The sequence below is a fragment of the Oncorhynchus mykiss genome, chromosome 23 (assembly GCF_057628025.1).
Source record: "Oncorhynchus mykiss isolate SJ-2025 chromosome 23, ASM5762802v1, whole genome shotgun sequence".
Taxonomy (NCBI): Eukaryota; Metazoa; Chordata; class Actinopteri; order Salmoniformes; family Salmonidae; genus Oncorhynchus; species Oncorhynchus mykiss.
Genome location: NC_143044.1, coordinates 27,651,907 through 27,677,202, shown reverse-complemented (window position 1 = coordinate 27,677,202; position 25,296 = coordinate 27,651,907). Strand labels below are relative to the sequence as shown.

The window sequence follows — 25,296 nt, the reverse complement described above, 5'->3', positions numbered from 1 at the left end:
ACAAAGAAAGGTACCTCACCATTTACCATGTTTTTCAATTGAAAACACTGGTATCTTTAATTTCTAGGGTCTTTGTGCCTTGTCTCCAGAAATCTAGAGTAGACACTGTCAATCTACAGTTCAGAGGCCCAATATCAAAACGTAAGTAAATTGCTGAGCAGAAGGATGTCAGGATTCTAGATGAACCATACAAATTAGAGGTCAACCGCTTAACTTGAAATCGGCCCTAATTAATTTTTCATAAATCAGTAGCCGGCATTTTTGGACGTCGATTATGGCCGATTACATTGCACTCCACGAGGAGACTGTGGCAGGCTGACCACCTGTTACGCAAGTGCAGCGAGGAGCCAAGGTAAGTTGCTAGCTAGCATTAAACTTCTCTTATAAAAAACAATCTTCACATAATCACTAGTTTACTACACATGATTGATGATATTACTAGGTTGACTAGCTTGTCCTGGGTTACATATAATCAATGTGGTGTCTGTTAATTTATCATTGAATCACAGCCTACTTCACCAAAAGGGTGATGATTTAACAAGCGCAGTCGCGAAAAAAGCACTGTCATTGCACCAATGTACCGAACCATAAACATCAATCCCTTTCTTAAAACCAATGCACAAGTATATTTTTTTAAATCTGAATATTTAGTTAAAAGAAATTCATGTTAGCAGTCAATATTAACTAGGGAAATTGTGTCACTTCTCTTGCGTTCAGTGCAAGCAGAGTCAGGGTATATGTAGCAGTTTGGGCCGCCTGGCTCGTTGCGAACTGTGTGAAGACCATTTCTTCCTAACAACGACCGTAATTAACTTGACAGAATTTTACATAATTATGACATAACATTGGTTGTGCAGTGTAACAGCAATATTTAGACTTATGGATGCCACCAGTTCGGTAAAATACAGAACGGTTCTATATTTCACTGAAAGAATAAATGTTTTGTTTTCAAAATGATAGTTTCTGGATTTGACCATATTAATGACCTAAGGATCGTATATGTGTGCTTATTATAATTAAGTCTATGATTTGATAGATCAGTCTGACTGAGCGGTGGTAGGCAACAGCAGGCTCGTAAGCATTCATTCAAACTGCACTTTCCTGCGTTTGCCAGCAGTTCTTCGCAAAGCTTGAATCCTAGCGCTGTTTATGACTTCAAGCCTAATCCGAGACGAATCCGAGACCATGATTGTGCTTCCGTTGTGGGTGTGGTAGCAAAGTATCCTTTGTTTGCATGCAAGTAACATTCAGTATATTAATATGCTTTACCATGTCTCCCGGCAGTGGAACTGCTCTGGCGCACTGCATGAAACAGAGCCGTGCTTCACCCACAGAGACTGGCGAATTACCTTCCAAAGTCCAACAAGGCACACTTAAACGGTTTCAGACAGCACTCTATCCCCGCTCTTCCAAAGAGTTACTTTTTGTTTGGTGAGGTAATATTAGCGGTTTGAACTAGGGCCAACCCTCCTACAACTCAAAAGGCGATTACAGTATGTGTATAAGAGCACTTATTAGATCTCTTATTCAATCTAAATGTTATAGGAGCTCCTCATGAGTGGTGCATAAGCTATACTGTATGAGCGCATGAAAACAGTTGAGGGTCGTTCCATGTCACTTCAGCAAGCCATGAGAACTGATACTGTATACTTGTTGTTGGTTTGGGGTCCGTGGCTGGCTTTTGACAATTTCTTTGGATTCCCAATGTTAGAAAAAGTTTGGCCCAAATCAGATTTAAGGTAATATATTTGGGGCGGCAGGTAGCCTAGTGGTTAGAGCGTTGGACTGGTAACCGAAAGGTTGCAAGATCGAATCCCCGAGCTGACAAGGTAAAAATCTGTCGTTCTACCCCTGAACAAGGCACTTAACCCACCATTCCTAGGCCATCATTGAAAAAAAAGAATTTGTTCTTAACTGACTTGCCTAGTTAAATTAAGGTACAATTTTTAAAAATTGTGAATATCATATGAATCCTATACATTTCAAATTAGCTTCATTTCTCAGTGTGAAAACTATATTTCAACAAAATAATGTTACAGAAATGCGAAACGTATTGGTTTCTAAATATTTCAGAACACTCCAAGGTGGTGGGTATCGAAATCCTCCTTGTGCTTTGAGAGGTGGAACGACCCTTGAGCTACCAGTTCCTATGAGGAACCAGCTGCAGCATGTCTGTCTTTAGTTAGGCCTACCATGCAGCTACACGGTGCTCACTGCTCAGTGTGACTAACTACCCAATCTCCCTTTGCCTTCTCCTGACCTATATCTGTAACCAATTCAGGGCTGAGGATGGGGGAAGAGATTTGGAGTGACACCATCTCCCCTCCCAGAAGCACTTAACTACTGAAGTCCCCTTTTAGCAAAGCTCTGGGTAGCAGTCCCCTTAGGCGCAGATCTAGGATCACCTTAAATGATTAAGATTTGGGGAGGTTAAGGGAAACCTAGAATCTGACCTTGATTAGTGTCTAGGGGCAATTTATCCTAATCTAAAAAGACTGGACTACTAGAGTAACTACTATTACAGAAGTAGTGGAAGAGTGGATAAGTGATCTTAAAAGTGGACAAGATACTAGTTTATAGGCTATCATGGTATAGGCTGCTATCGGTTTACCCAACTTGGGTGTTTGAGCATGTACAGATGTAAGATCTTAATTTGATCACTCAATGCTGAAAATGTTCCTGCAAGGCAAGAAATGCAAATGTAGTGTAGTGTACTCAAGGGTTTAAAAAGACTGGACGTTTGTAATTCCACTTAAAAAAGTCAGACTTGATTTGCTCTAATGAAAAATGTGTTAACCCCTACAAAGAAAAGGACATGACTTATAATCCACATTTCCTGTTGCTCCAGGATAAGTTTCCTGCTATAGTCTCCTAGTCTCCTCAAAACACAGTACATCATTCAGTAGGATACAGATGTAGGATCTTAAAGAGATACTTCGGGATTTTGGCAATGAGGCCCTTTAACTCATGGATACAGCAAAACACCAGTCTCAAAACACTGCACGATTTACTGTATTGCCGTCACAGTACACAAGTGGGTGCTAAAAACGCAACAAAAAGTCCATTGGGCATCTAACCAAAATGCGAACAAAATTAGCACAAACTAATAGCGAATTTCAATAGAGGTTGCTAGCTAAATATGCTAATGAGCACAAATGAAAAACAAATTAAAGACAGGCAATCCAGCTCAAAGTTATACAAGTACAGATAGTAGCTATCGAATGTCATTTCTGGTGAGTTTGGACATTTACAAGCAAATGTCAAGGAGAGACATTGTGCAAATGAACAAAGTAAACAGATGCTTGTCTGAAGGAAGAACAGTACTGGCTCTGGAGCAGTGTGTGGAGTTGCTAGGGCAACAGGCCTGCCTGGTCTGCTCGGAGAATAGGGGGGAGGAGCAGACTGGCCGAGAACAGAGAGGAGAAAATAAATAAAGGAAATCAAGATAGCAGGAGTGGCAGCTGTACAGATAACTCATCCAAAGCACTGACTTTTCAAACACAGCAGAAAGCTAACACTATATGGTGCTCCGTCTCCTTATTAACTCAGCCACTTACTTAACTAACTAGCAAGTTCATCTACATACACAGCTGGACTCACCAGCTCCCTCTTTCTCCCGTTGTGCCATTTACAAACCAAACACATGACAAGATCAACTGTTCTGGGGAACTACGATAAGATTCATGTCAAATTATGTGACAGGTGAAATGAAGAACACAATAAGCTAAGAGTAGCTACAAATATTCACATTATTGAACTTTAATTTAAATTCAAAATAAAATACAATTGACAGTATTGAAAGACGGGATTGTTTTTCAATACTCAGTATACTGCCCAAGCCTAATAGAAATGTTAACTAGGTTAGTAGCCTACCTGGCAGAATGATATCATGATTATTTGCATCAATCCATTGGTCATTTGTTTAGCAAACTCTGCAATCACATGAGCGCTAGGAGAAAGACCGCTAGTGCACTTGCATAAAAGGCTACACCCAAAACTCCAAAACTTCAAAAGTGGTCTCCTGTTGTGGTTTAAGCATTGTTGCGGAAAACTAAATTGGATATTGTATTTTTTTTTTTTTTAATTTTTAAAGTGATTTTGAGAGTGAAAACCTGAAAAACAGAAACCTGATGAAACCAACTACAGAAAACAAAATGTAGGGGGGGGGGGGGAATACAATATTTTATAGGGCCCTGTGTTTGCACATGCGTGCACAAGCTTTGGCGTTAACGTTTATGATGGATGAGGAAAAGTAAAAACTGAGATGTAGGCTGTTTCTTTTGATGCATCTTTCATATCTCCAATTGTAGCTGGTGCAGAGTTGCAGTCATTTCTATTTTAAGTAAATCAATTCAGTAGCCTGTGAATCAGAATCCTATTCATGAACGTAAACAAATGATAAAGGGGATTGATTTTCAGCGCATGCTCTCTACATTGTAGTCATTTAGCAGAAGCTCTTATTCAGAGCGACTTACAGGAGCAAATAGGGTTAGCTAAGTGCCTTGCTCAAGGGCACAGCGACATTTTTCACCTAGTTGTCTCTGGAATTCGAACCAATGCCCTTAAACCGCTAGGCTACCTGCAGCCTCTAGCCTACTTTAAAATCCTGGCCATTTCTAAGCAGTGAAATATAAGGGTACAATACTTTACACCAGTTTGTTTGAACTGGAGAAAGATGTTACATCATGCATGTCTCGCTCTCCCCAAATTTTAATAGTATGCAAACATTTCATCGTCAAACTCGCCTCTCTTTTCCCTGTAAGATTCTGTGGTTAGGGGCTGTGTACCATCTTCCCTCTGGATGAATCCCAAATCAGTCCCTTCCCCTCTCCTCTCCTCTCCATTTGCATGTGAACACGCAACTCCGCCATATGCACAAGCATCCCAAAGCTGAGAGAGTGAAAATTGAGGGTATAGGGGCAAATTAGACCCCTTGATACATTTGGGGTTTGTGTAATGGAATACAAAAGAATGGATAGGTGTGACTAATTATGCCACGTGCAATTGTTTGTGTGATTTCGAGACATGACACAACAGATGAATTACCTCCCAAATTAAATGTTTAACTTATATTTTGTAAAATGACGGGGGGTAATTTATTCATTTGAATTTCATGCTTGTTTTATTATTTCAAAGTGGAACATGAATTGCGTCATTCAAGTAACGAGTGTTTCCCAAAGTTGATGGGATTATTGATCCCCTCACCACTCTCTGGAAGTCATCATCTGAGTTGTCAGCAACATGTGACAACAGAGGCAGGTAGTGGCGAGGTGGTGGTTTGGGATTCACCGTTTCCCTCTCTTCATGCTAACCCCCATCTTTGTTCTCTACTCCACTGATACTATTGGGTTATAGCTGACATTTCCTCTCTCCTAAGCAGTCTTCACAGGGAGCAAAACAGAGGTGATCTTAACAAAAGCTAATTGGGGAGCTTCTCTCATTCAGCCTAGAGCCCCAGAAAGTAATCGTCATAACTAAAACACACATAAGTTGTGTTCTGGGGCCGGTCGAAAGAGAGGACCCAAATCAGTTTTAAGGTCTTTTCATGCTTAAAAAGGAAGCACATGCTTGATCATATGATGTTCACATGTTCAGTGCGGTTGATCACACTCGCACACAGTATAAAGGAGGTCATTGACATGCTAGAGTGAGGCTCAATGCAGATAAGTGCACAGATACAGATACAGGGGATGAGGAGGAGAGATACAAAAAGCACAGCGCACACTAAAAATCAAGCACACAGGGCTAGGGGTACAAGCCTATCATATAGAAATGATCCTAGCCTATGCTTTATTTCTTCAAGCCGATGATAGCCTAATCATGTAGCTAACATGTATTAGCCAAAAGATCCATATTGCTACAGCAATACATTTTGGACAGTGCGTTGAGCACCTAAGATGTTCTGGTAATGACATATGCTACGCAATGCAATAATGACACGTGGGTAACAAAACATTGTTTTCGACAGGTAGTGTTCCATCTCTACAGGGCATTGAACAAGTCGACATAGGGAGCAGCAGCATGCGGTTATACTACCCAGTAAGTAACGAACGTGGCGAGGGATCTGAGCAGCATTCTGAGAGGGAAACAAAGCCACGCTCCACTAAACCAGCCTAAACCTAAATGTGATGCAACCCGACAGTTCAATGGCATATTGCTGCTCTTAAAATAACAAAACCTACGGAGACTACAGCCTACACACATGCTGTATGTACATCTCTAGGTTACACCAATTACAAAGCCATGTGATAAAGGGTGTTGGAGTTTTCGTGCATCTCTCTGTAAAGCCTACCTGACCTTTGGCATAGGCTACTGCCATTACAATGAGGCTATACACCAAATCATTGTTAACCTACCAATTAGAAACAAGGCATAGTTTTATCTAGGCTAGGCAAAATGACCAATTTAGTCACAAACATAGATCTGCTAAATGATACAACGTAAAACGTTGGCTACCTGTAGAGATGAAAAGTGCACCATTTCCTTTGTGAAAAAGGAATGGCTATAATAAAAAGATGATTGGTGGGGGGGGGAAAATTCTACCTTCCATTAAAAAAAAAGGCCTTAGCAGGGCTGTGTGCAGAAGGCTTTGTCTGTTCATGTACACAGAGACAGAGAGAACCGGAAAGGAGGAAGAAGTAAGAGAACCAGAGAGCATAAAGAAATATGTAAAAACCTCTATCTATATATTTTGGACAGAGAAATGGCTTCTTATGTAGGCCTAGTTATTGTGGGCTCTGCATGAAGAATTCAGCAAATTGGGCTAGACTGCATAACTATGGATGAAGTATGAATTCTAAGACTGATATAGGCCTAAGCAGTTTATTCAAGGCAAGAAGATTAAACAAAGCAACAGCTACATGGTTCATAACTATGTTGACAATACAAGTAATCTACTGTCAGAGGGAACACATTTTTCACTAGTGTAAATATGTAGCCTCTGCACTGGTAGTCTAAGCACATCCCTCTGTAATAACACAGACACGGGTCACAACAATGGCATCTGTAGAAAATAAATAATGTCACAAGGAAGGAGAAGCTAAACAGAATAACAGAAGCACATCCACTAAACAATGTTTTCTAACCGTCACCAATGTCATTGTTTGGAGACCACGGTATTTAACCTTCCATTGTTTCAGGCGAGGGGGGGGGGGGGTCCTCCACGTAGCCCTCAAGCCCCTAGATGCAATACGCTACACTTCAAAAGGTAATCATAAAGAACTAGGCCTAGCTGTGGCTTCAGCTGAAATCGCTGTGGTCGTACAGAGACTGTTGTGTTGCTAACCCTCGACCCCGTCTCAAGCTGAGAAATACAAAATAAACACTACAATATAAACTCAGAAACCTCAAAAGCACCACAGAGATCAAGAACTAGACTGTATACCAACACTGGTTGGATTTTAGAGGTACCCCGTATTGTCCCCTACTGCAGCTCTGGGTTGTGGCAGTGCCGTGAAATACAATTTGAACTAGCCTGAGCGCCACATCCAATTCACAAAGATTGTGTTCCCCTGCTCCCAGTTGTAAAAAAAGGGCAGTTCAGTTGTCCCATCTGAAATTGTTATGACCCCCCCTCCAAAATCAACTTTTCCTCCACCATAAAGTCTGTATTGGCCTTCTATGTTTCGCTGGCATTCATAGTCCTTGATATTCCAAGCCATTTGGAATGCAAAACATTCCCAAAACAAGACCGAGGATTCAAGTACAGTGGATACACACGTTTGCATACGGAGGCTGATAGACAATAGTTTCTGCTGTTCTGTTGGACAATCACTCCTCTCTGCTCCATGACTTTACTGTTCACATGAAAACACACACACACACACACACGGAACAAAATGTCCATTTCAGTTTGAGCAGGCCGGTGCTACTCTCGTCTTTCCACCAAAAACCTGAACAAAAGGCTGTTTTTGTCTTGACTTTAGGTAATAATGGGGGATGCTGTTATGAAGTCTGCTCCCCAGGCCTCCATACTGTAGCATAGCAGCAGGGGAACAATAGGACAGTTGTGGGTCAAGGATGGAGTGCTGACCATAGGGGCTGACTTGGCCTGGGGAAGTAGACAGCAAGAATGTCCTTTCTGTTTATCTTTTACCCCCCCCCCCCCTCCTCCCTCTAATTTCACTGCATTCAGTAAACACCTGGGATCAGGGTCATGTTCAGTAAGCATGTGAAATATAAAATGTACGTTGAGGTATGTTACCAATGCATTTCCCCCCACAAAGCAATAAAAAAATGTAAATCTTGACATGGAAAGTTGGTCAAATATGTTGTTTCAATCTACTGTTCATTTACAGTACAGTGCATTTGACCAGGCTTGAGTTCAGCACGAAACGGGATAAGAGGTCCAAATTGTTGCATTCCTTTGGACAGTACCTTCAACTCTCTCTAAGTAGGTGAGTGGGTCACTGAAAAAGGAGGCCTGGCTATTTCCACAGGGCACATGCACAGATATAAAGGCAGTTTATGGGATTCTAATATTAACCAGATTGGTAGGTCATTGTAGGTAAGGTTGATGCAATGCCAACAAACAAAAAAACGAATACTACTTCTCGGAGCAAGAACAAACTCAGATACAAAGATGTTGCACGCCAGTTTTAGAGTACTGAAGGACAATACACATGGGGAAATGGGGGCAAATAATGTTGATGAAAAGTGCAACCCGACTGACTACATTAACTAACTTTGTTTCCAAGAAGCAAGTTTGCCCTAGAGGGTCTAACCCAATTAAAACGCTAGAATGGACATGAACCTTCTTATGATGGGATAAAGGTCAGCCTTTTTGGTCATAGTTTGCCAGTGATGTGACGAGATATTTCTTTGAAATAATGAATCTGAAGAATTTATCTGCACGGTATGTTTGTTAGCTAGCCAGACAGTTTTAGAGGAATTATTCCATAAATGGATCTAATTAACTGCCAATATGCCATCCTCCAATTCAAACAATGCAGTCAATCCACAGGCAGCCATACACTGGCTGAAATCCATTGATAGAACTTAGACAAGTTGTAAATGCAACAAGTACTGACATTGTATAATAGTACACAGCTTTCCAAGAAAACAAAACATTGACATTTATGGTCTGTTCACACTTACACAGAATATTGGTTAAAAAAAACTATTTATAATTATATGACAATATTAGGTTAACAATTCTATTACATAATTCAATATATCACATGCCTTACTTTTATTATCCTGCATAATTAAAATCAGCATTATAAAACTGGTGGTTTGGATCCTGGATGCTGATTGAAAGAGCAGCGTTCCAAGCCGTGCTGTATTGGCCATCACAGACACACCTATGCCTGCTAACAGTTCCATCTGAAAATGATCACTGCGCATCCACAAGAATATCATGTTCATGTTGCTGTCCGAACCATCTCTTCTATTCATCTCAACTCGCATATTATTTCCCCTTGCTTCCAGCCTAGCACTTAGTTTGGTACAGCGGGGTTAATATAAACTTAGCTGTCTACCTTTCAGACCTTGGAAACAATGTTTCACTTTTGAATTTCGATCTTGGTAGTACCATACATAGAGTGAAATGTGCACAGACAATACAACTTTTGCTGAGCCAGTTAAAAATCACGCATCAACGTCATTATTATGGAGACATCCAAATAAATACCAATAGAAAAAGATCAAGCAAACAAAAATGCAGCTAGTGTACTATCATTCCAGGTTCAATGTTTGCCATGACTAAATTAGCTGAAGTTGGCTGGTTATCTAGCAACGAAAACGTTATCCAGCCCACATAGCAACCATTTTTTTTTTATGGATGACCAGTGCTTTTGCATAGCAACTATGCAAAAATAATTAAAGATTGCGTCGTGTCTAAAGCAACATGACCAAAAGAACTAACATGACCAAAATAATATATATTCTGGTGGAAGAATGAAATTGCATCTATTGAAAAAAATTGTTTTAATGAAAATATGTAATTCTTTATTATTTTAATATGTTGGTAACAGTTTTATAATAGCAATAAGGCACTCAGCTATCACGTCGTCCTGGACAATGTAATTTACCTGTCTGTGACTGTATACATGATACAGCACTGCCTCTTGTGCCTTATTACTTAATTATGCCTAATAATTCTGGAACTTTGAGGGTTTATGACAGACTCTCTAGTAATTTAAATCTATGGTCTGACCTTACTTCCTCATTGCAGCAATGCGCGCCCCCGATAGCTACTTTGGAGAAAAGCTCGTTGACCTGAGCATCGCCTCCGCCACCCCCCACCAAAAATACTGTAAAATCGCGCGGGAGCGCGCACCTCAGTAAATGGAATATGCGCTCATAATTAGTGCTGTGTTTGACACTCCCGCTACAACAAACACAGAGCCCTTTAAACAAATTATAGCTATAGATAAAACCAAAAGGTACACAGATAGATAACCTGAAATGCATAAGAAATAGTAAATATAATATTCAGAGCCATGTAATTGCATTTCGATGTAACGTTAAACAATATTTCATTGCGCTCAACAGTGACTGTCGAGAGGAAATGGAACAGTTGAGGACAAAAAAAGTCGCTCTGTTACCCCTGATGGTCACAGCCCGAATTTTTTTGCAACATTGATGGCGAAGAAGTCAACAAAAACAGTAAAAAGGTACCTGAAAACCTGACTGTCCCTTCGGCGTGCATTACTGAACATACTTACCTACACAATGAAGGAGTTTGTGCCGCCACGAGTCAAGTTCCTGCCGAAAGCCTCGCCTCTCGATCGTGCATTGCTGCTTCTTGCACAGACTCGCCATTTTCTACCGATCCCTCTCGGGAACGCGCGCGTTGGCAAAGAGAAAGCGCTAGATGAGCGCGCACGCAATGAAGAATAAGCGCACTACTGTTCTTTATGCGCACTACAGTGCTGTCAATGCTCCACTCTGCGCTGTCAACGCGCTACTATTTTCACAGCAGTATGCCTACAGTTTATTAACTTGAACAACATATTAACATTCATTATTTACTGATCTTGAATAGAAGACTGTCTTATGCCTACTTTCCTGTCTAACTTTTCTTAGAATATATAATTTAGCCTAGACTGAATAAGAATAAGTGAGAGGTCAAAAGTACACAATAGTTACCTGAATGAAAATGGGGGAGGGTCATGCTTTTTCAATTACAGTCAGGGGGAGTGTTTAGTATTTTTTAAATGTAGTTCAGGGGAGGGTCATGTATTTTGTAATCAATTAAATGTAATATTGCTCAGGGTTTGAGAATGAGTTGCTTGTTAAAGTATCTCATGTGTGCCCGATGATGCCCCTCATCCCTGATTCTCGGCTGGGCACGCAATATCAAGTGTGCCTAGTGTGGTCTCAATAAAATGATCAACAGCCCATACCAGCCTTTCTCAAACCCTGGTCTGTGGACCAGTGCCAGTCCATGGAGGAATGCTTGCAGGTCTGCAACATATTTGACACCAATAAATACTTGCAATGCGCTGACCTACCTATACATACTGCTGCAGTAAACAAATGGTGTTGCCATGACTAAAGTATAGCTACACAAACTGCGCAGATATTTAGAAACAAAAACATCTACATCAAGGATAAGCCAGAAATTTTGTTTTACAAAAAAAGACATGAATAACCAAACGAAAATTCTGCACAATAATTTCACAGACAAGTAGAGTTTACTGAAGGCTTCATACTTACTCTCTCATAACATTTCGAAGTGACATAGTTGAAAAGCTGGTCATGCCCTCAGTCGTGGATGCTTGCTGAGAGGTTTTAAGCCCAACTGCTAAAAAGATCAGTGAAATCCGACTTTTCAATGACACGTGTAGAATTCAAGATATGGCACATGCAGATTTTAGGCAGAGCCCGAACATCAAATTGGTTTGCAATCCAATTAGATGAGACAGCTGACATTTCAAATGCCAGCTTCTTCTACACATTTTGTACACATTTTCTTTGTTGCAAAGAGTTGCCTCAAAATACAACTGTAGGTTAGATATTCCGTGTTCTGAACAAGTAAGCCTACATAACGGGACATGGATTACGATGGGACCGTTGTATCGGGATCTGTAGGCCTACAGATGAGACTGCTGCTCGAACCCATCCATACAGTGAAGCGAAAGCGACATTTTCCATGCAAATGATAAAAATGGCCGATTTCAAGAAAAAGCTGCGGCTGGAGAGACCGAGTGCATAGAGGCATTTTTTTATATGTTCCCCGTATTCTCAACTCTGGCTAACGTGGGTGATCAATCAATCAAATGTATTTATAAAGCCCTTTTTACATCAGCCAATGTCACAAAGTGCTGTACAGACACCCAGCATAAAACCCCAAACAGCAAGCAATGCAGATGTAGAAGCATGGTGGCTAGGAAAAACTCCCTAGAAAGGCCAGAACCTAGGGAGAAATCGAGAGAGGAACCAGGCTCTGAGGGGTGGCCAGTCCTCTTCTGGCTGTGCCAGGTGGAGATTATGGCAAAGATTTTCAAACGTTCATCGATAACCAGCAGGGTCAAACAAAAATAATCACAGTGGTTTTAGAGGGTGCAACAGGTCAGTACCTCAGGAGTAAATGTCAGTTGGCTTTTCATTACCGATCATTCAGAGTTAGAGACAGCAGGTGCGGTAGAAAGAGAGAGTCAAAAACAACAGGTCAAGGACCTGGTCAGGGTTCCATAGCCGCAGGCAGAACAGTTGAAACTGGAACAGCAGCATTACCAGGTGGACTGGGGACAGCAAGGAGTCATCAGGCCAGGTAGTCCTGAAGCATGGTCCCAGGGCTCAGGTCCTCCGGGAGGGGAGGGAGAGGGAGAGAGAGAGAATTAGAGGGAGCATACTTAAATTCACACAGGACACAGGATAAGACAGGAGAAATACTCCAGACATAACAGACTGACCGTAACCCCCCCAACACAAACTATTGCAGCATAAATAGGCAGGAGGGGTCGAGAGACACTGTGGCCCCGTCCGAAGATACCCCCGGAAAGGGCCAACCAGACAGGATATAACCCCACCCACTTTGCCAAAGCACAGCCCCCATACCACTAGAGGGATATCATCAAACCACCAATTTACTACCCTGAGACAAGGCTGAGTATAGCCCAGCATGCCGGCCAGCATCCCAGAGTCTCCTCTTCACTGTTGACATCGAGACTGGTGTTTTGCGGCTACTATTTAATGAAGCTGCCAGTTGAGGACTTGTGGGGCGTCTGTTTCTCAAACTAGACACTAATGTTTCAAAAGCGTTTTTGTGCCAGGCACACCCCAGAGGTGTCAAGGTGTTTTCAACAGCCAGTCTATTGCGATATTTAGATTTTGTTGCAGCAAGACAGGAGAAGCTGGTCTCACATAAATGGGTAGATTGAACGAGGATTAACGTCTTTACTGCCATCTCCACTGCTGAACAGCCAGAATGTGGACAGGGTATCTCATTAAAACCAGCGCGCAGCCCTCGGTCACAGGACATCTCCAATAGTTTTATCATCAAGAACCGGTGACAAGCCGTGAGTCTATTCAGTGCTGGTGAGCGTATAATACATCCACTGCTTTCCTGGGCGTGGATCAGATTATGAGGGGAAGCAATCCTCGAATATGAGCAGAGTTTCTCAGATGTGACCCCATCAATTTACTTTAAAACGTTTTATTTATTTAACCTTTATTTAACTAGGCAAGTCGGTTAAGAACAAATTCTTATTTACAATGAGGCCAAACCCTAACCCGGAAAACGCTGGGCCAATTGTGAGCCGCCCTACAGGATTCCCAATCACGACCGATTGTGATACAGCCTGGAATCGAACCAGGGTCGGACGAGGCGTACAGAGGTCCATTATCACCAACCATCACTCCTGTGTTCCAATGGCACGTTGTGTTAGCTAATCCAAGTTTATCATTTTAAAAGTCTAATTGATAATTAGACAATAATTTTACAATTATGTTAGCACAGCTGAAAACTGTTGTTCTGATTAAAGAAGCAATAAAACTGGCCCTCTTTAGACTAGTTGAGAATATGGAGCATCAACATTTGTGGGTTCGATTATAGGCTCAAAATGGCCGGAAACAAAGTACTTTCTTCTGAAACTTATCAGTCTATTTTTGTTCTGAGAAATGAAGGCTATTGCATGCTATAAATTGCCAAGAAACTGAAGATCTCGTACGTGAAAACTGGCTCTAACCAGAATATAAAGAGGAGTGGGAGGCCTCGGTGCACAACTGAGCAAGAGAACAAGTAAAGGCTGGACTATAGCTTACAATAGGCTATAGGCCTAGGATATGCGAAGAGCATGCTTGGAGACGTACAGGGCAAAGTTATATTTCTAAGAAAATGTCCTTTGAGTTTTTGAGCTGCTAGGATGGTGTATGTAAAACTAGGCTACACTGCATTACACATGGCAATGGTTCCCAATCATGTGCACCGGCCTGCGCTGCTCTTGCTGATGTTAATAACCCCTTTGCGCAGCCTAACCAATGACTGTGCTGTTTACGGTGGCACTTCAGGAGGCGAGTCAATTTGTCAAAACAATTCTATATCTGTGCGTGAGGACAAGGTCTACTGATGCCCTGTTCAGCTTGAGAGGGAGAGCATGAATTTATTTTAAAAATATATATATATTATTTAACTAATTCTTATTTACAATGAAGGCCTACCAAAAGGCCTCATGCGGGGATGGGGGCAGGGATTAAAAATACAAATAATTGAAATAAAAAATTTGACAAACCACACATCACGACAAGAGAAACAACACTACAGAAAGAGAGACCTACGAGGACAACACAGCATGGTAGCAACACAACATGGCAGGCGCACAACATGGTAGCAACACAACATAGGGTACAAACAACAGTACAAAGGGCAAGAAGGTAGAGACAACAATACATCACGCAAAGCAGCCACAACTGTCAGTAAGAGTGTCCATGATTGAGTCTTTGAATGAAGAGATAAAACTGTCCTGTTTGAGTGTTTGTTGCAGCTTGTTCCAGTTGCTAGCTGCAGCGAACTGAAAAGTGGAGCAACCCAGGGATGTGTGTGCTTTGGGGACCTTTAACAGAATGTGACTGGTAGAACTGGTGTTGTATGTGGAGGATGAGGGGTGCAGAAGATCTCTCAGATAGGCCTCACTCCCCCCTAAGAGTGTTATATAAATAAGCAACAATCAGTGGGTCTTGCGACTACAGAGATGACCAGTTTACAGAAGAGTATCTATAAATTACATCTCCATAATCTAACATGGGTAGGATGGTCATCTGAATCAGGGTTAGTTTGGCAGCTGGGGTGAAAGAGGAGCGATTACGATAGAGGAAACCAAGTCTAGATTTAACTTTAGCCTGCAGCTTTGATATGTGCTGAGAGAAGGACAGTGTACCGTCTAGCTGTACTCCCAAGTACTTGTATGAGGTGAGTACCTCAAGCTCTAAACCCTCGGAGGTAGTAATCACACCGGTGGGGAGAGGTGCATTCACCTTACCAAACCACATTACCTTTGTTTTGGAGATGTTCAGAATAAGGTTAAGGGCAGAGAAAGTTTGTTGGACACTAAGAAAGCAGATGAGAAGAAAGACCGGAGGTAAGCTTGCTATTGCTATAATTGATTTTAATAAAAACAAGGTTAAGGGCGGAGATATTTACTTCGTTGCCCATAATGAAGCTATTTATCAGAGTTATTTTTGACCTCACAATAAGCCATATCCGAGTAACATATTGTGGCGCGGCAGGTAGCCTAGTGGTTAGAGCGTTGGGCCAGTAACAGAAAGGTTGACGGTGTTGTGCCGAAAATCTCCTCCTGCCAGAACCCCCCCTCGCGTAAACGCGCCGCACTCAATTCTTCATTGCTGCGACTTGCTTGCTAGTTTAAATTTCTGAACACGTTAGGCTGCGTTTCATTTTATTTTTTATGTCGGTTTGATTGCGGGGGAGACATGGTAATGTCTGCAGTTTTCGGTTTGACTATTTGTTTCAAGTGTATTAGTCTATAAATACATCTCTTTGGCAAAATTCGTCATCTCTCCCATGTCTTATTCGACTAGTAGTTGTTCTGAAATGTTTATTGCTTGCCTACATTTTACTCCGTCTATGTTTAATGTAACACACTTACATTAATTATACATTTCGGTTGCCTTTCCTGACATGAAGTTTGTTCTATATAAAGAATTCGACTCTGATGTGTGCCACAGAAAGTATTTGACTCTAGCCACAAAATTAGAAGGGGGGTGGGGGGGATTTCGGCAGCCCCCCCCCCCCCCCCCCCGTGGCTAGAGTCAAATACTTTGTGGCACACAGAGTCAAATACTTTCTTTAGAACAAGCTTCACGTCATTATAGGCTACCGAAATTAATAATTAATGTCAAACTAATTAATGTCAAAACTATGTGGACAGCGCATGGGTGCTGAAAGTAGGCTAATTCGAGAAGATCTAATTCATTTAAACAGTTTACATTTTAATTTGACTTTAGGCTACTAAAACAAGAGGTCTTTGTGTTGGAGCCCATTTCCTCTTATTCAAGAAATACGAGGTACACCAACCTGACAGGTGGTAATCTACCATCCATAGATTTGGTCAGCCAAGTCCTTCAGTCACCATGCACTCCTTAAATATCTCAGTGTCAGTGAAGAACATGGTGTTAAATTAAAACCAGGGTTCGGTTTGAGGGGGTAAGTGAGAGTATATAAGGTTTTTGTTAAAGAGGGGGTATGTGAGGGTATTGTGGCTTTTGTTAAAGTTATTGGCTAAAAATCATAGGCCTACCCCTTGTTCATTTAAGATTAAAAAAAAATGGTATATAGTGCGATCTATGATGAGGCTTTACTCCACAATGCCTTATGCTAAAAACAAGCTGTAAATTGACTGGGAAAGACATATCTCCATGACATTCAGAGGCTGCGCTACAACCTTCTATAGGGGAGGATGAGGAGACAAAAACACGTACTTAGCTTGGAAAGTAAGGATTCTGTCACTACCAATTGAAGTTTTCCATTTCAACCAGCTATTAAACAACATGCTAACTCTAAATCAGTCAGGAGACAGCCAGGTAATCTAATTATTTAGGCTATATTATTATTATTATTATTTCAAGGCTATAGCCTTGAATAAATCAATTGTAAAGAATTTGTGACATGCTACAGGCTGCCAGGAGTGCTCAGCATTTCAACACATCAACAACATGCCTATAAATTTAGCACTTAGGCTGTATAAAAGGAAATCTTTAAAAAAAAAATGTTTTTACTTAGAAATAAATTAAACAAAAATGCCTTCAGACTATACAGTCATTCTACAGTGTCATTGAAATCACTTTTAGAAACAAGAGTTTGGCCAGTCTCTTTAGTTTGAGGATCATATGTGGAGCTATGCATGCCTAGTTTGTTAATTTAGCCTAGCAGATGCTCTTATATTCCCATGCCCTAATCACAGTCAACACAAATCTATTTTGTAACAATATCATGGAATAAAACTGAATTTAAAAAAGTTAACTGTATACCTGTATGATATGTGGCTGCTGTGTTAAACGATGAATGGCTTTTTCATGAAATCATTCATGATCAGATACTTCAGTTGTTACTGGTTCTGTTGCGCTCAATTTTTACATTTGATAGACAACATTAGCAATGTTCCAAACTTAGACTATCTTCTTTTTTAAGAATAGCCTGTACATAAATCAAAACGTCCCCGGTACTGCAGTATGCACTCATTCGTTGTTATGCTCGGTTGTGGTATTTAAAAAATATTCTGCTTGTTTCCAGTCGTGTAAACTGACCTAGAATTGCATGAACTGTGTTTATAAAAGGCTATAAGATGATAGATTCCTGCAGTGCTTTTATTATAATGGATATATTTTCACACTTGTCCAAGGTGGTCTGCGAATCCACAACCTTCTGGCTACTTTGCCTTGTAAAAAACGAGGAGCAGTTTCTAAAACTGCGTATCTAAGGCTCTGGCCTGTGCTAGGAATGAGTGTAAAACGATAGGCATGTTTTCTGCTATCCACTTTATGTTTTCATTATTATTTTGGGTATAGGGGAGGATCACTTGTGGTTTTTCAAAAGTTCAGGGAGGGTCAGGTAAAAATATATTTTACTGGAATCCCATCCATTTTCATTTGAGAGAGATACGATGAGGTATCCCTCACAAATAACGTAAGTCCATAATGACTATTCAATCCGTAGAGCTGACTATTAAAAGTCTATGTTTCCTTGTTCGCGAAGACTGCATTCACGGTAGGCCTAAATGCTGAATAAATCGGCTCAATCGGAAATTATAATTTTAACGCATACTTCAGCGATACGGATTGAATAGAGCCAAGTAACCTTTGCCTTATGAAAAAAACAAGTAAACTCTTTCAAACTTGTTTTTAAAAGAACCAAAAGGGAGTTGATATAGACTACATTTATATTTTAGAATGCACAACAAGTAAGGAATTACTATGGATAGGTTTATCATAGTCAATTAAACCACCATTAACATACGGATTTTTTTTATTTTTCCCTATTAAATTAGGCTATTTCTTTCTTCTAAAATATTGTGCCTAAGGCTACACATTGAAATAGGACCTTTAAATCCGGCATTTCTTCACTGCCCCATAGGAACATGTCTAACAGAGTAGTGTAACACACCAAGCCAATCAGAACAGGTTTTAAATTAGCGTTAACTGAAGCCCTGCAATGAAACAGCACCGCTGCGTAATAACATAGTGATGATTCATTACCGCCGGCGTCAGCAGCACCAAAGCTTATAGCGGCAGGCTAATACTATTCCCTAGCCAACCTGTGCTTGTCCTGTCTTCTCTCCTCTCCTAACCGACTTGTTAATGTCGTAAAGGTGGATTCCAATGCTGCAGAGACAGAGAAGGTAGCGCACAGGTAAACCGTTTGGTCAAATGATTGTAGGCTATGTACACTGTCAATAAAATGCAGTGCAGGACTTGTCCAAATTGGCTCAGTTACTGTGGCGCTACTGTACCTACTGGAAAGGCATGATAGGTACATGATATATGCCGGCGAAATAAAATAAGAATACTTTTGACATCTTTTGATAGCATGACAAATCGATAGGTGTTTTACAGGTGAGAAGAATATAGCTGAATTGGGAAAGAGGTGTCATTGTAGCCTCATTTACACATAAACTAGTCTGGATAATGTATTACATCATCCAGTGTCAACAGGTTCATACTTGCATTTGACTCTAATGGTAATGTGGCAGCAAATAGCCTGCCTTATGAGGTTCTCTAAATGATTAGATTCTATTCCTGCAAACTGATACGAAATGACTGAAAATTAGGGGCAGTTTTGCCATCCTTTGTCTCACACATGTTCCCCCTTTCCCTTGTCTGTGTGTGAAGACATTTTACAGTTCAGTAAAGCTCCTTCCTTTTAAAGCACACACATATGTTGACTAGGCTACCACATACACTTCACTTGATAGTACAGCATCTGCAGAGCTATATTGATCTGATCTCTTCCCTGCTGTGTCTCTGGACATTAGCACCAGTCCTCTGCTCCCACACCTTCCTCACCGCTTCTCTTCTCCCCACCCCTCTTCCCATCCTTCACTTCTGCCCATCATCTCCTCGCCCTATCCCCTCGACCTTAACTCATCCCTTGATCTCACCATCCCTTTCTCACCATCTCTGTCACTCCTTGACTTTAAAATAAACTCAGCAAAAAAGAAACGTCCTCACTGTCAACTGTCAAACTGAACAAGTTCCACAGACATGTGACTAACAGAAATGGAATAATGTGTCCCAACAAAGGGTCAAACTCAAAAGTAACAGTCAGTATCATCTGGTGTGGCCATCAGCTGCATTAAGTACTGCAGTGCATCTCCTCCTCATGGACTGCACCAGATTTGCCAGTTCTTGCTGTGATATGTTACCCCACTCTTCCACCAAGGCACCTGCCTGTTCCCAGACATTTCTGGGGGGAATGGCCCTAGCCCTCACCCTCCGATCCAACAGGTCCCAGACGTGCTCAATGGGATTCCGATCCGGGCTCTTCGCTGGCCATGGGAGAACACTGCCATTCCTGTCTTGCAGGAAATCACACACAAAACGAGCAGCATGGCTGGTGGCATTGTCATGCTGGAGGGTGATGTAAGGATGAGCCTGCTGGAAGGGTACCACATGAGGGAGGAGGATGTCTTCCCTGTAACTCACAGCGTTGAGATTGCCTGCTATGACAACAAGCGCAGTCCGATGATGCTGTGACACACCACCCCAGCCCATGACGGACCCTCCACCTCCAAATCGATCCCGCTCCAGAGTACAGGCCTCGGTATAACGCTCATTCCTTCGACGATAAACGCAAATCCAACCATCACCCCTGGTGAGACAAAACCGCGACTCGTCATTGAAGAGCACTTTTTGCCAGTCCTGTCTGGTCCACGACGGTGGGTTTGTGCCCATAGGCGACGTTGTTGCCGGTGATGCCTGTTGAGGACCTGCCATACAACAGGCCTACAAGCCCTCAGTGTAGCCTCTCTCAGCCTATTGCAGACAGTCTGAGCACAGATGGAGGGATTGTGTGTTCCTGGTGTAACTCGGGCAGTTGTTGTTGCCATCCTGTACCTGTCCTGCAGGTGACATTGCAATTTATTGCTCTGGCCACATCTGCAGGCCTCATGCCTCCTTGCAGCATGCCTAAGGCATGTTCATGCAGATGAGCAGGGACCCTGGACATCTTTCTTTTGGTGTTTTTCAGAGTCAGTAGAAAGGCCTCTTTAGTGCCCTAAGTATCCTAACTGTGACTTTAGTTGCCTACCGTCTAAGCTGTTAGTGTCTTAACGACCGTTCCACAAGTGCATGTTCATTAATTGTTTATGGTTCATTGAACAAGCATGGGAAACAGTGTTTAAACCGTTTACAATGAAGATCTGTGAAGTTATTTGGATTTTTATTAATTATCTTTGAAAGAAAGGGTCCTGAAAAAGGGACGTTTATTTTTTTTGCTGGGTGAAGGAACACTAAAGTCAGGGTTCAGATAAGAAAGATATTGGGGAATTTCCATAGAGGATTTACCCCAGTGTTTTAACCAAAAGGCTCAGACTTTTCTGTTTCCACCTACACGGGCCGGCACCTGTCTCTCACTGGGCCATGGCTCCGGCAGACCTGCACTCACTTGGGGCCAAAGTCAGGCCACTGGTACTTTTCAGCTTCCAATTACATAACAATGGCTAATTGTATACTTTAACACCTAATCACAAAGCAACTGTTTTGATTATGCCAATGTTGTTGATTCTGCTCTTCACAAGTCCTCACTGCCAGCTCTAGCTATGGAAACACAGTTTCCCTAGTCTAACATAAGGGTGTATACACTAGTGTAACACTGGTGTTACAGTCGAAAAAAGCAGCAATAGAGTCCGTGCTCTTTACGTTTGTGTGTGTGTGTATGTGTACACGCGCGCGCAGAACGGAGGGGCCATGACTCTGACGAGAGGGTCGTTCAACTACACAACTGGCGAGGAGTACCATGGGGACTGGAAAGAAGGTAAGACATCTCTATTAACCTTCCCTCTCAAGTTTACGTCTTCATACAGTAGGCACCTATAGGCTGATCAATAGGTATGCATCGTGCTTTATACTGTTATGTAGGCCTTCATTTATGTATGACTATAGGGATTCTCTAATCATTGTGGTCTTAAAATTATTCCTCCAAACCCTTCACACTGAAGTACAGAGGTTGTTTAATTCATGAATGTAATATCCTCTTAGGTAGCATCAGCCAGATATTTTCATCCACAGAGCTGTCATATATAACATTCTTATAGCCTCATTACCATCTCTAGGCAGTTCCCTGTGTCTCTGACTCCATGTGTGTCTTAACTAACAGTATCGTGTGTGTGTCTTCCTATGTGTCATAACAGTCTCCTGGGGCACTGTCTTTCTGGGACAAGTTTGCCTTTTTTAACCAAATCTCTATTTGATGTAAATTACAAGTTATAGAAGTGTCCCGACACTTTTTTAGTGATTTCATTTGGTTTTGAGAAACTTACCCCACCAGTGATAGAGGTCCTAAGACTCATTCTGCAGTATCTATCAAGGCACAAGGCGAGACCCAGATGCAGACACAGGAGGCAGATGGTTGGAGTCTTACAATGTTTTATAATCCAAAAAGTAGTAGGCAAGAGAATGGTCATGGACAGGCAAAAGGTCAAAACCAGATCAGAGTCCAGGAGGTACAAAGTGGCAGACAGGCTTGTGGTCAAGGCAGGCAGAATGTTCAGGCAGGCGGGTACAGAGTCCAGAAACAGGCAACGGTCAAAACTGGGAGGACTAGAAAAAGGAGAAATGCAAAAGCAGGAGAACGGGAAAACCGCGAGTTGACTTGGAATAACATACAAGACAAACTGGCACAGAGAGACAGGAAACACAGGGATAAATACACTGGGGAAATAAGCGACACCTGGAGGGGGTGGAGACAATAACAGGAACAGTTGAAACAGATCAGGGCGTGACTGTATCGGGACAGTGGTTAAACATGAACAAAGGCTCCAAAACACCCAAATACGTTCTCTTAGAAATGGCAACTCTCTCAGTATAGTGATGTAAGTCTTTCAATGTTGTACACAGAAAATTGTTACATTACGAATTCCATTTTGTTGGACTCGATCGATACGTTGCCGTATACGTGCATGCACATAGTAAAGTATTGCTAGGATATAGCGTTGCTGGTGGGGTAAATTCCTCAAAAGTAAGAGAAATGGCAAAAAAAGTGCCTGGACATTTCTATAACATGCCATTTACATCAAAAAGTGAACTTGTCCTTTGACTACGAGTCCTGTGTGTATCAGTCTTCCTTTGTGTCTTAACTGAGAGTCCCTTGTGCCTTAACTAAAATAATCCCCTGTGTATCAGTTAAATAAAGGTTCAATCCAAAATACAAATAATAATAATAATACAAATCTGTCTTCATGTGTGTCTTAACTCAACTGTCCCTAGCCCCTATGTTAGTTCTGTCAGTAATAAGGGATCATCTGGGCAGAGTGAACACTACTGAGAGGGTGTGGGTTGGGGAATACTGTAAACTCAACAACCCTTCGTCTTCCTCCTGTCCTTTGTTTTTCTGTAAGGCACGGGACTAGGTTTGTAAAGATATAAACGTACAGTGGTAAGAAAAAGTATGTGAACCCTTTGGAAATACCTGGATTTCTGCAGAAATTGGTCCTAAAATTTGATCTGATCTTCATCTAGGTCACAACAATAGACAAACACAGTCTGCTTAAACTAATAACACACAAACAATTATATGTTTTCATGTCTTTATTGAACACACTGTTGTAACATTCACAGAGCAGGGTGGGAAAAGTATGTGAACCCTTGGATTTAATAACTGGTTGACCCTCCTTTGGCAGCAATAACGTCAACCAAACGTTTTCTGTAGTTGTGGATCAGACCTGTACAATGGTCAAGAGGAATTGTGGACTATTCATCCTTACAAAACTGTTTCAGTTCAGCAATATTCTTGGGATGTCTGGTGTGAACTGCTCTCATGAGATGCCACAGCATCTCAATCGGGTTGAGGTCAGGACTCCAGAATGCGTATTTTCTTCTGTTGAAGCCATTCTGTTGTTGATTTACTTCTGTGTTTTGGGTCATTGACCTGTTGCATAACCCAATGTCTGTTAAGCTTCACTTGGGGGACAGATAGCCTTACATTCTCCTGCAAAATGTATTGATAAACTTGGGAATTTATTTTTCCATCAATGAGAGCAAGCTGTCCAGGCCGTGAGGCAGCAAAGCAGCCCCAAACCATGATGCTCCCTCCTCCATACTTTACAGTTTGGATGAGGTTTTGATGTTGGTGTTCTGGGCCTTTTTTCTCCTGACACATGGTGTTGTGTGTTCCTTCCAAACAACTCAACTGTAGTTTCATCTGTCCACAGAATATTTTGTCAGTAGTGCTGTGGAACATCCAGGTGCACTTTTGCAAACTTCAGAAGTGCAGCAATGATTTTTTTGGACAGCATTGGCTTCTTCCGTGGTGTCCTCCCATGAACACCATTCTTGTTTAGTGTTTTACATATTGTAGACTCGTCAGCATAGATGTTAGCATGTTCCAGAGATTTCTGTAAGTCTTTAGCTGACACTCTAGGATTTGCCCTTGCGGTCTCTGCCTGGCCGGTTCCCCTCTCTCCACTGGGATTCTCTGCCTCTAACCCTATTACGGGGGCTGAGTCATTGGCTTACTGGTGCTCTTCCATGCCGTCCCTAGGAGGGGTGCGTCACTTGAGTGGGTTGAGTCACTGACGTGATCTTCCTGCCGCCCCCCCCTTGGGTTTGTGCCGTGGGGGAGATCTTTGTGGACTATATTCGACCTTGTCTCAGGGTAGTAGGTTGGTGTTTGAAGATATCCCTCTATTGGTGTGGGGGGCTGTGCTTTGGCAAAGTGGGTGGGGTTATATCCTGCCTGTTTGGCCCTGTCCGGGGGTATCATCGGACAGGGCCAAAGTGTCTCCTGACCCTTCCTGTCTCAGCCTCCAGTATTTATGCTGCAATAGTTTGTGTCAGGGGGTTAGGGTCAGTCTGTTATATCTGGAGTATTTATCTTGTCTTATCCGGTGTCCTGTGTGAATTTTAAGTATGCTCCCTCTAATTTTCTCTTTTTCTATCTTTCTCGCTTTCTTCTCTCGGAGGACCATGCATCAGGACTACCTGGCCCAATGACTCCTTGCTGTCCCCAGTCCACCTGGTCATGCTGCTGCTCCAGTTTGAACTGTTCTGCCTGCGGCTATGGAACCCTGACCTATTCACTGGACGTGCTAGCTTGTCCTTGTCCTGTTGTTTTGGACCCTCTCTCTACCGCACCTGCTGTCTCTAACTCTGAATGATCGGCTATGAAAAGCCAACTGACATTTACTCCTGAGGGGCTGACCTGTTGTACCCTCTACAACTACTGTGATTATTATCTGACCCTGCAGGTAATCTATGAACGTTTGAACATCTTGGCCATGTTCTGTTATAATCTCCACCCGGCACAGCCAGAAGAGGACTGGCCACCCCTCAGAGCCTGGTTCCTCTCTCGGTTTCTTCCTAGGTTCTGACCTTTCTAGGGAGTTTTTCCTAGCCACCATGCTTCTATATCTGCATTGCTTGCTGTTTGGGGTTTTAGGCTGGGTTTCTGTACAGCACTTTGTGGCATCGGCTGATGTAAAAAGGGCTTTATAAATATATTTGATTGATTGATTCTTAACCTCATTGAGCATTCTGCGCTGTGCTCTTGCAGTCATCTTTGCAGGACGGCCACTAATAGGGAGAGTAGCAACAGTGCTGAACTTTCTCCATTTATAGACAATTTGTCTTATCGTGGACTGATGAACATCAAGGCTTTTAGAGATACTTTTGTAACTTTTT

The 25,296-nt window shown here is 42.0% G+C and overlaps 1 protein-coding gene across 2 annotated transcripts in view; it reads right to left on the bottom strand.

Annotated features, from left to right (window-relative positions):
• Positions 1 to 10,806, bottom strand: part of wu:fc17b08 (ligand-dependent corepressor) — a 45,695-nt gene extending 34,889 nt beyond the window's left edge. The window contains exon 1 of one of the 2 annotated variants that reach the window (XM_090217216.1): positions 10,668 to 10,806. In XM_090217216.1, coding sequence (XP_090073342.1) covers positions 10,668 to 10,764 — 97 coding nt within the window. In that variant the 5' untranslated portion in view covers positions 10,765 to 10,806. The remainder of the gene's footprint in view (positions 1 to 10,667) is intronic. The other variant, XM_090217217.1, reaches the window with a different exon arrangement.
• Positions 10,807 to 25,296: the final 14,490 nt, after the last annotated feature.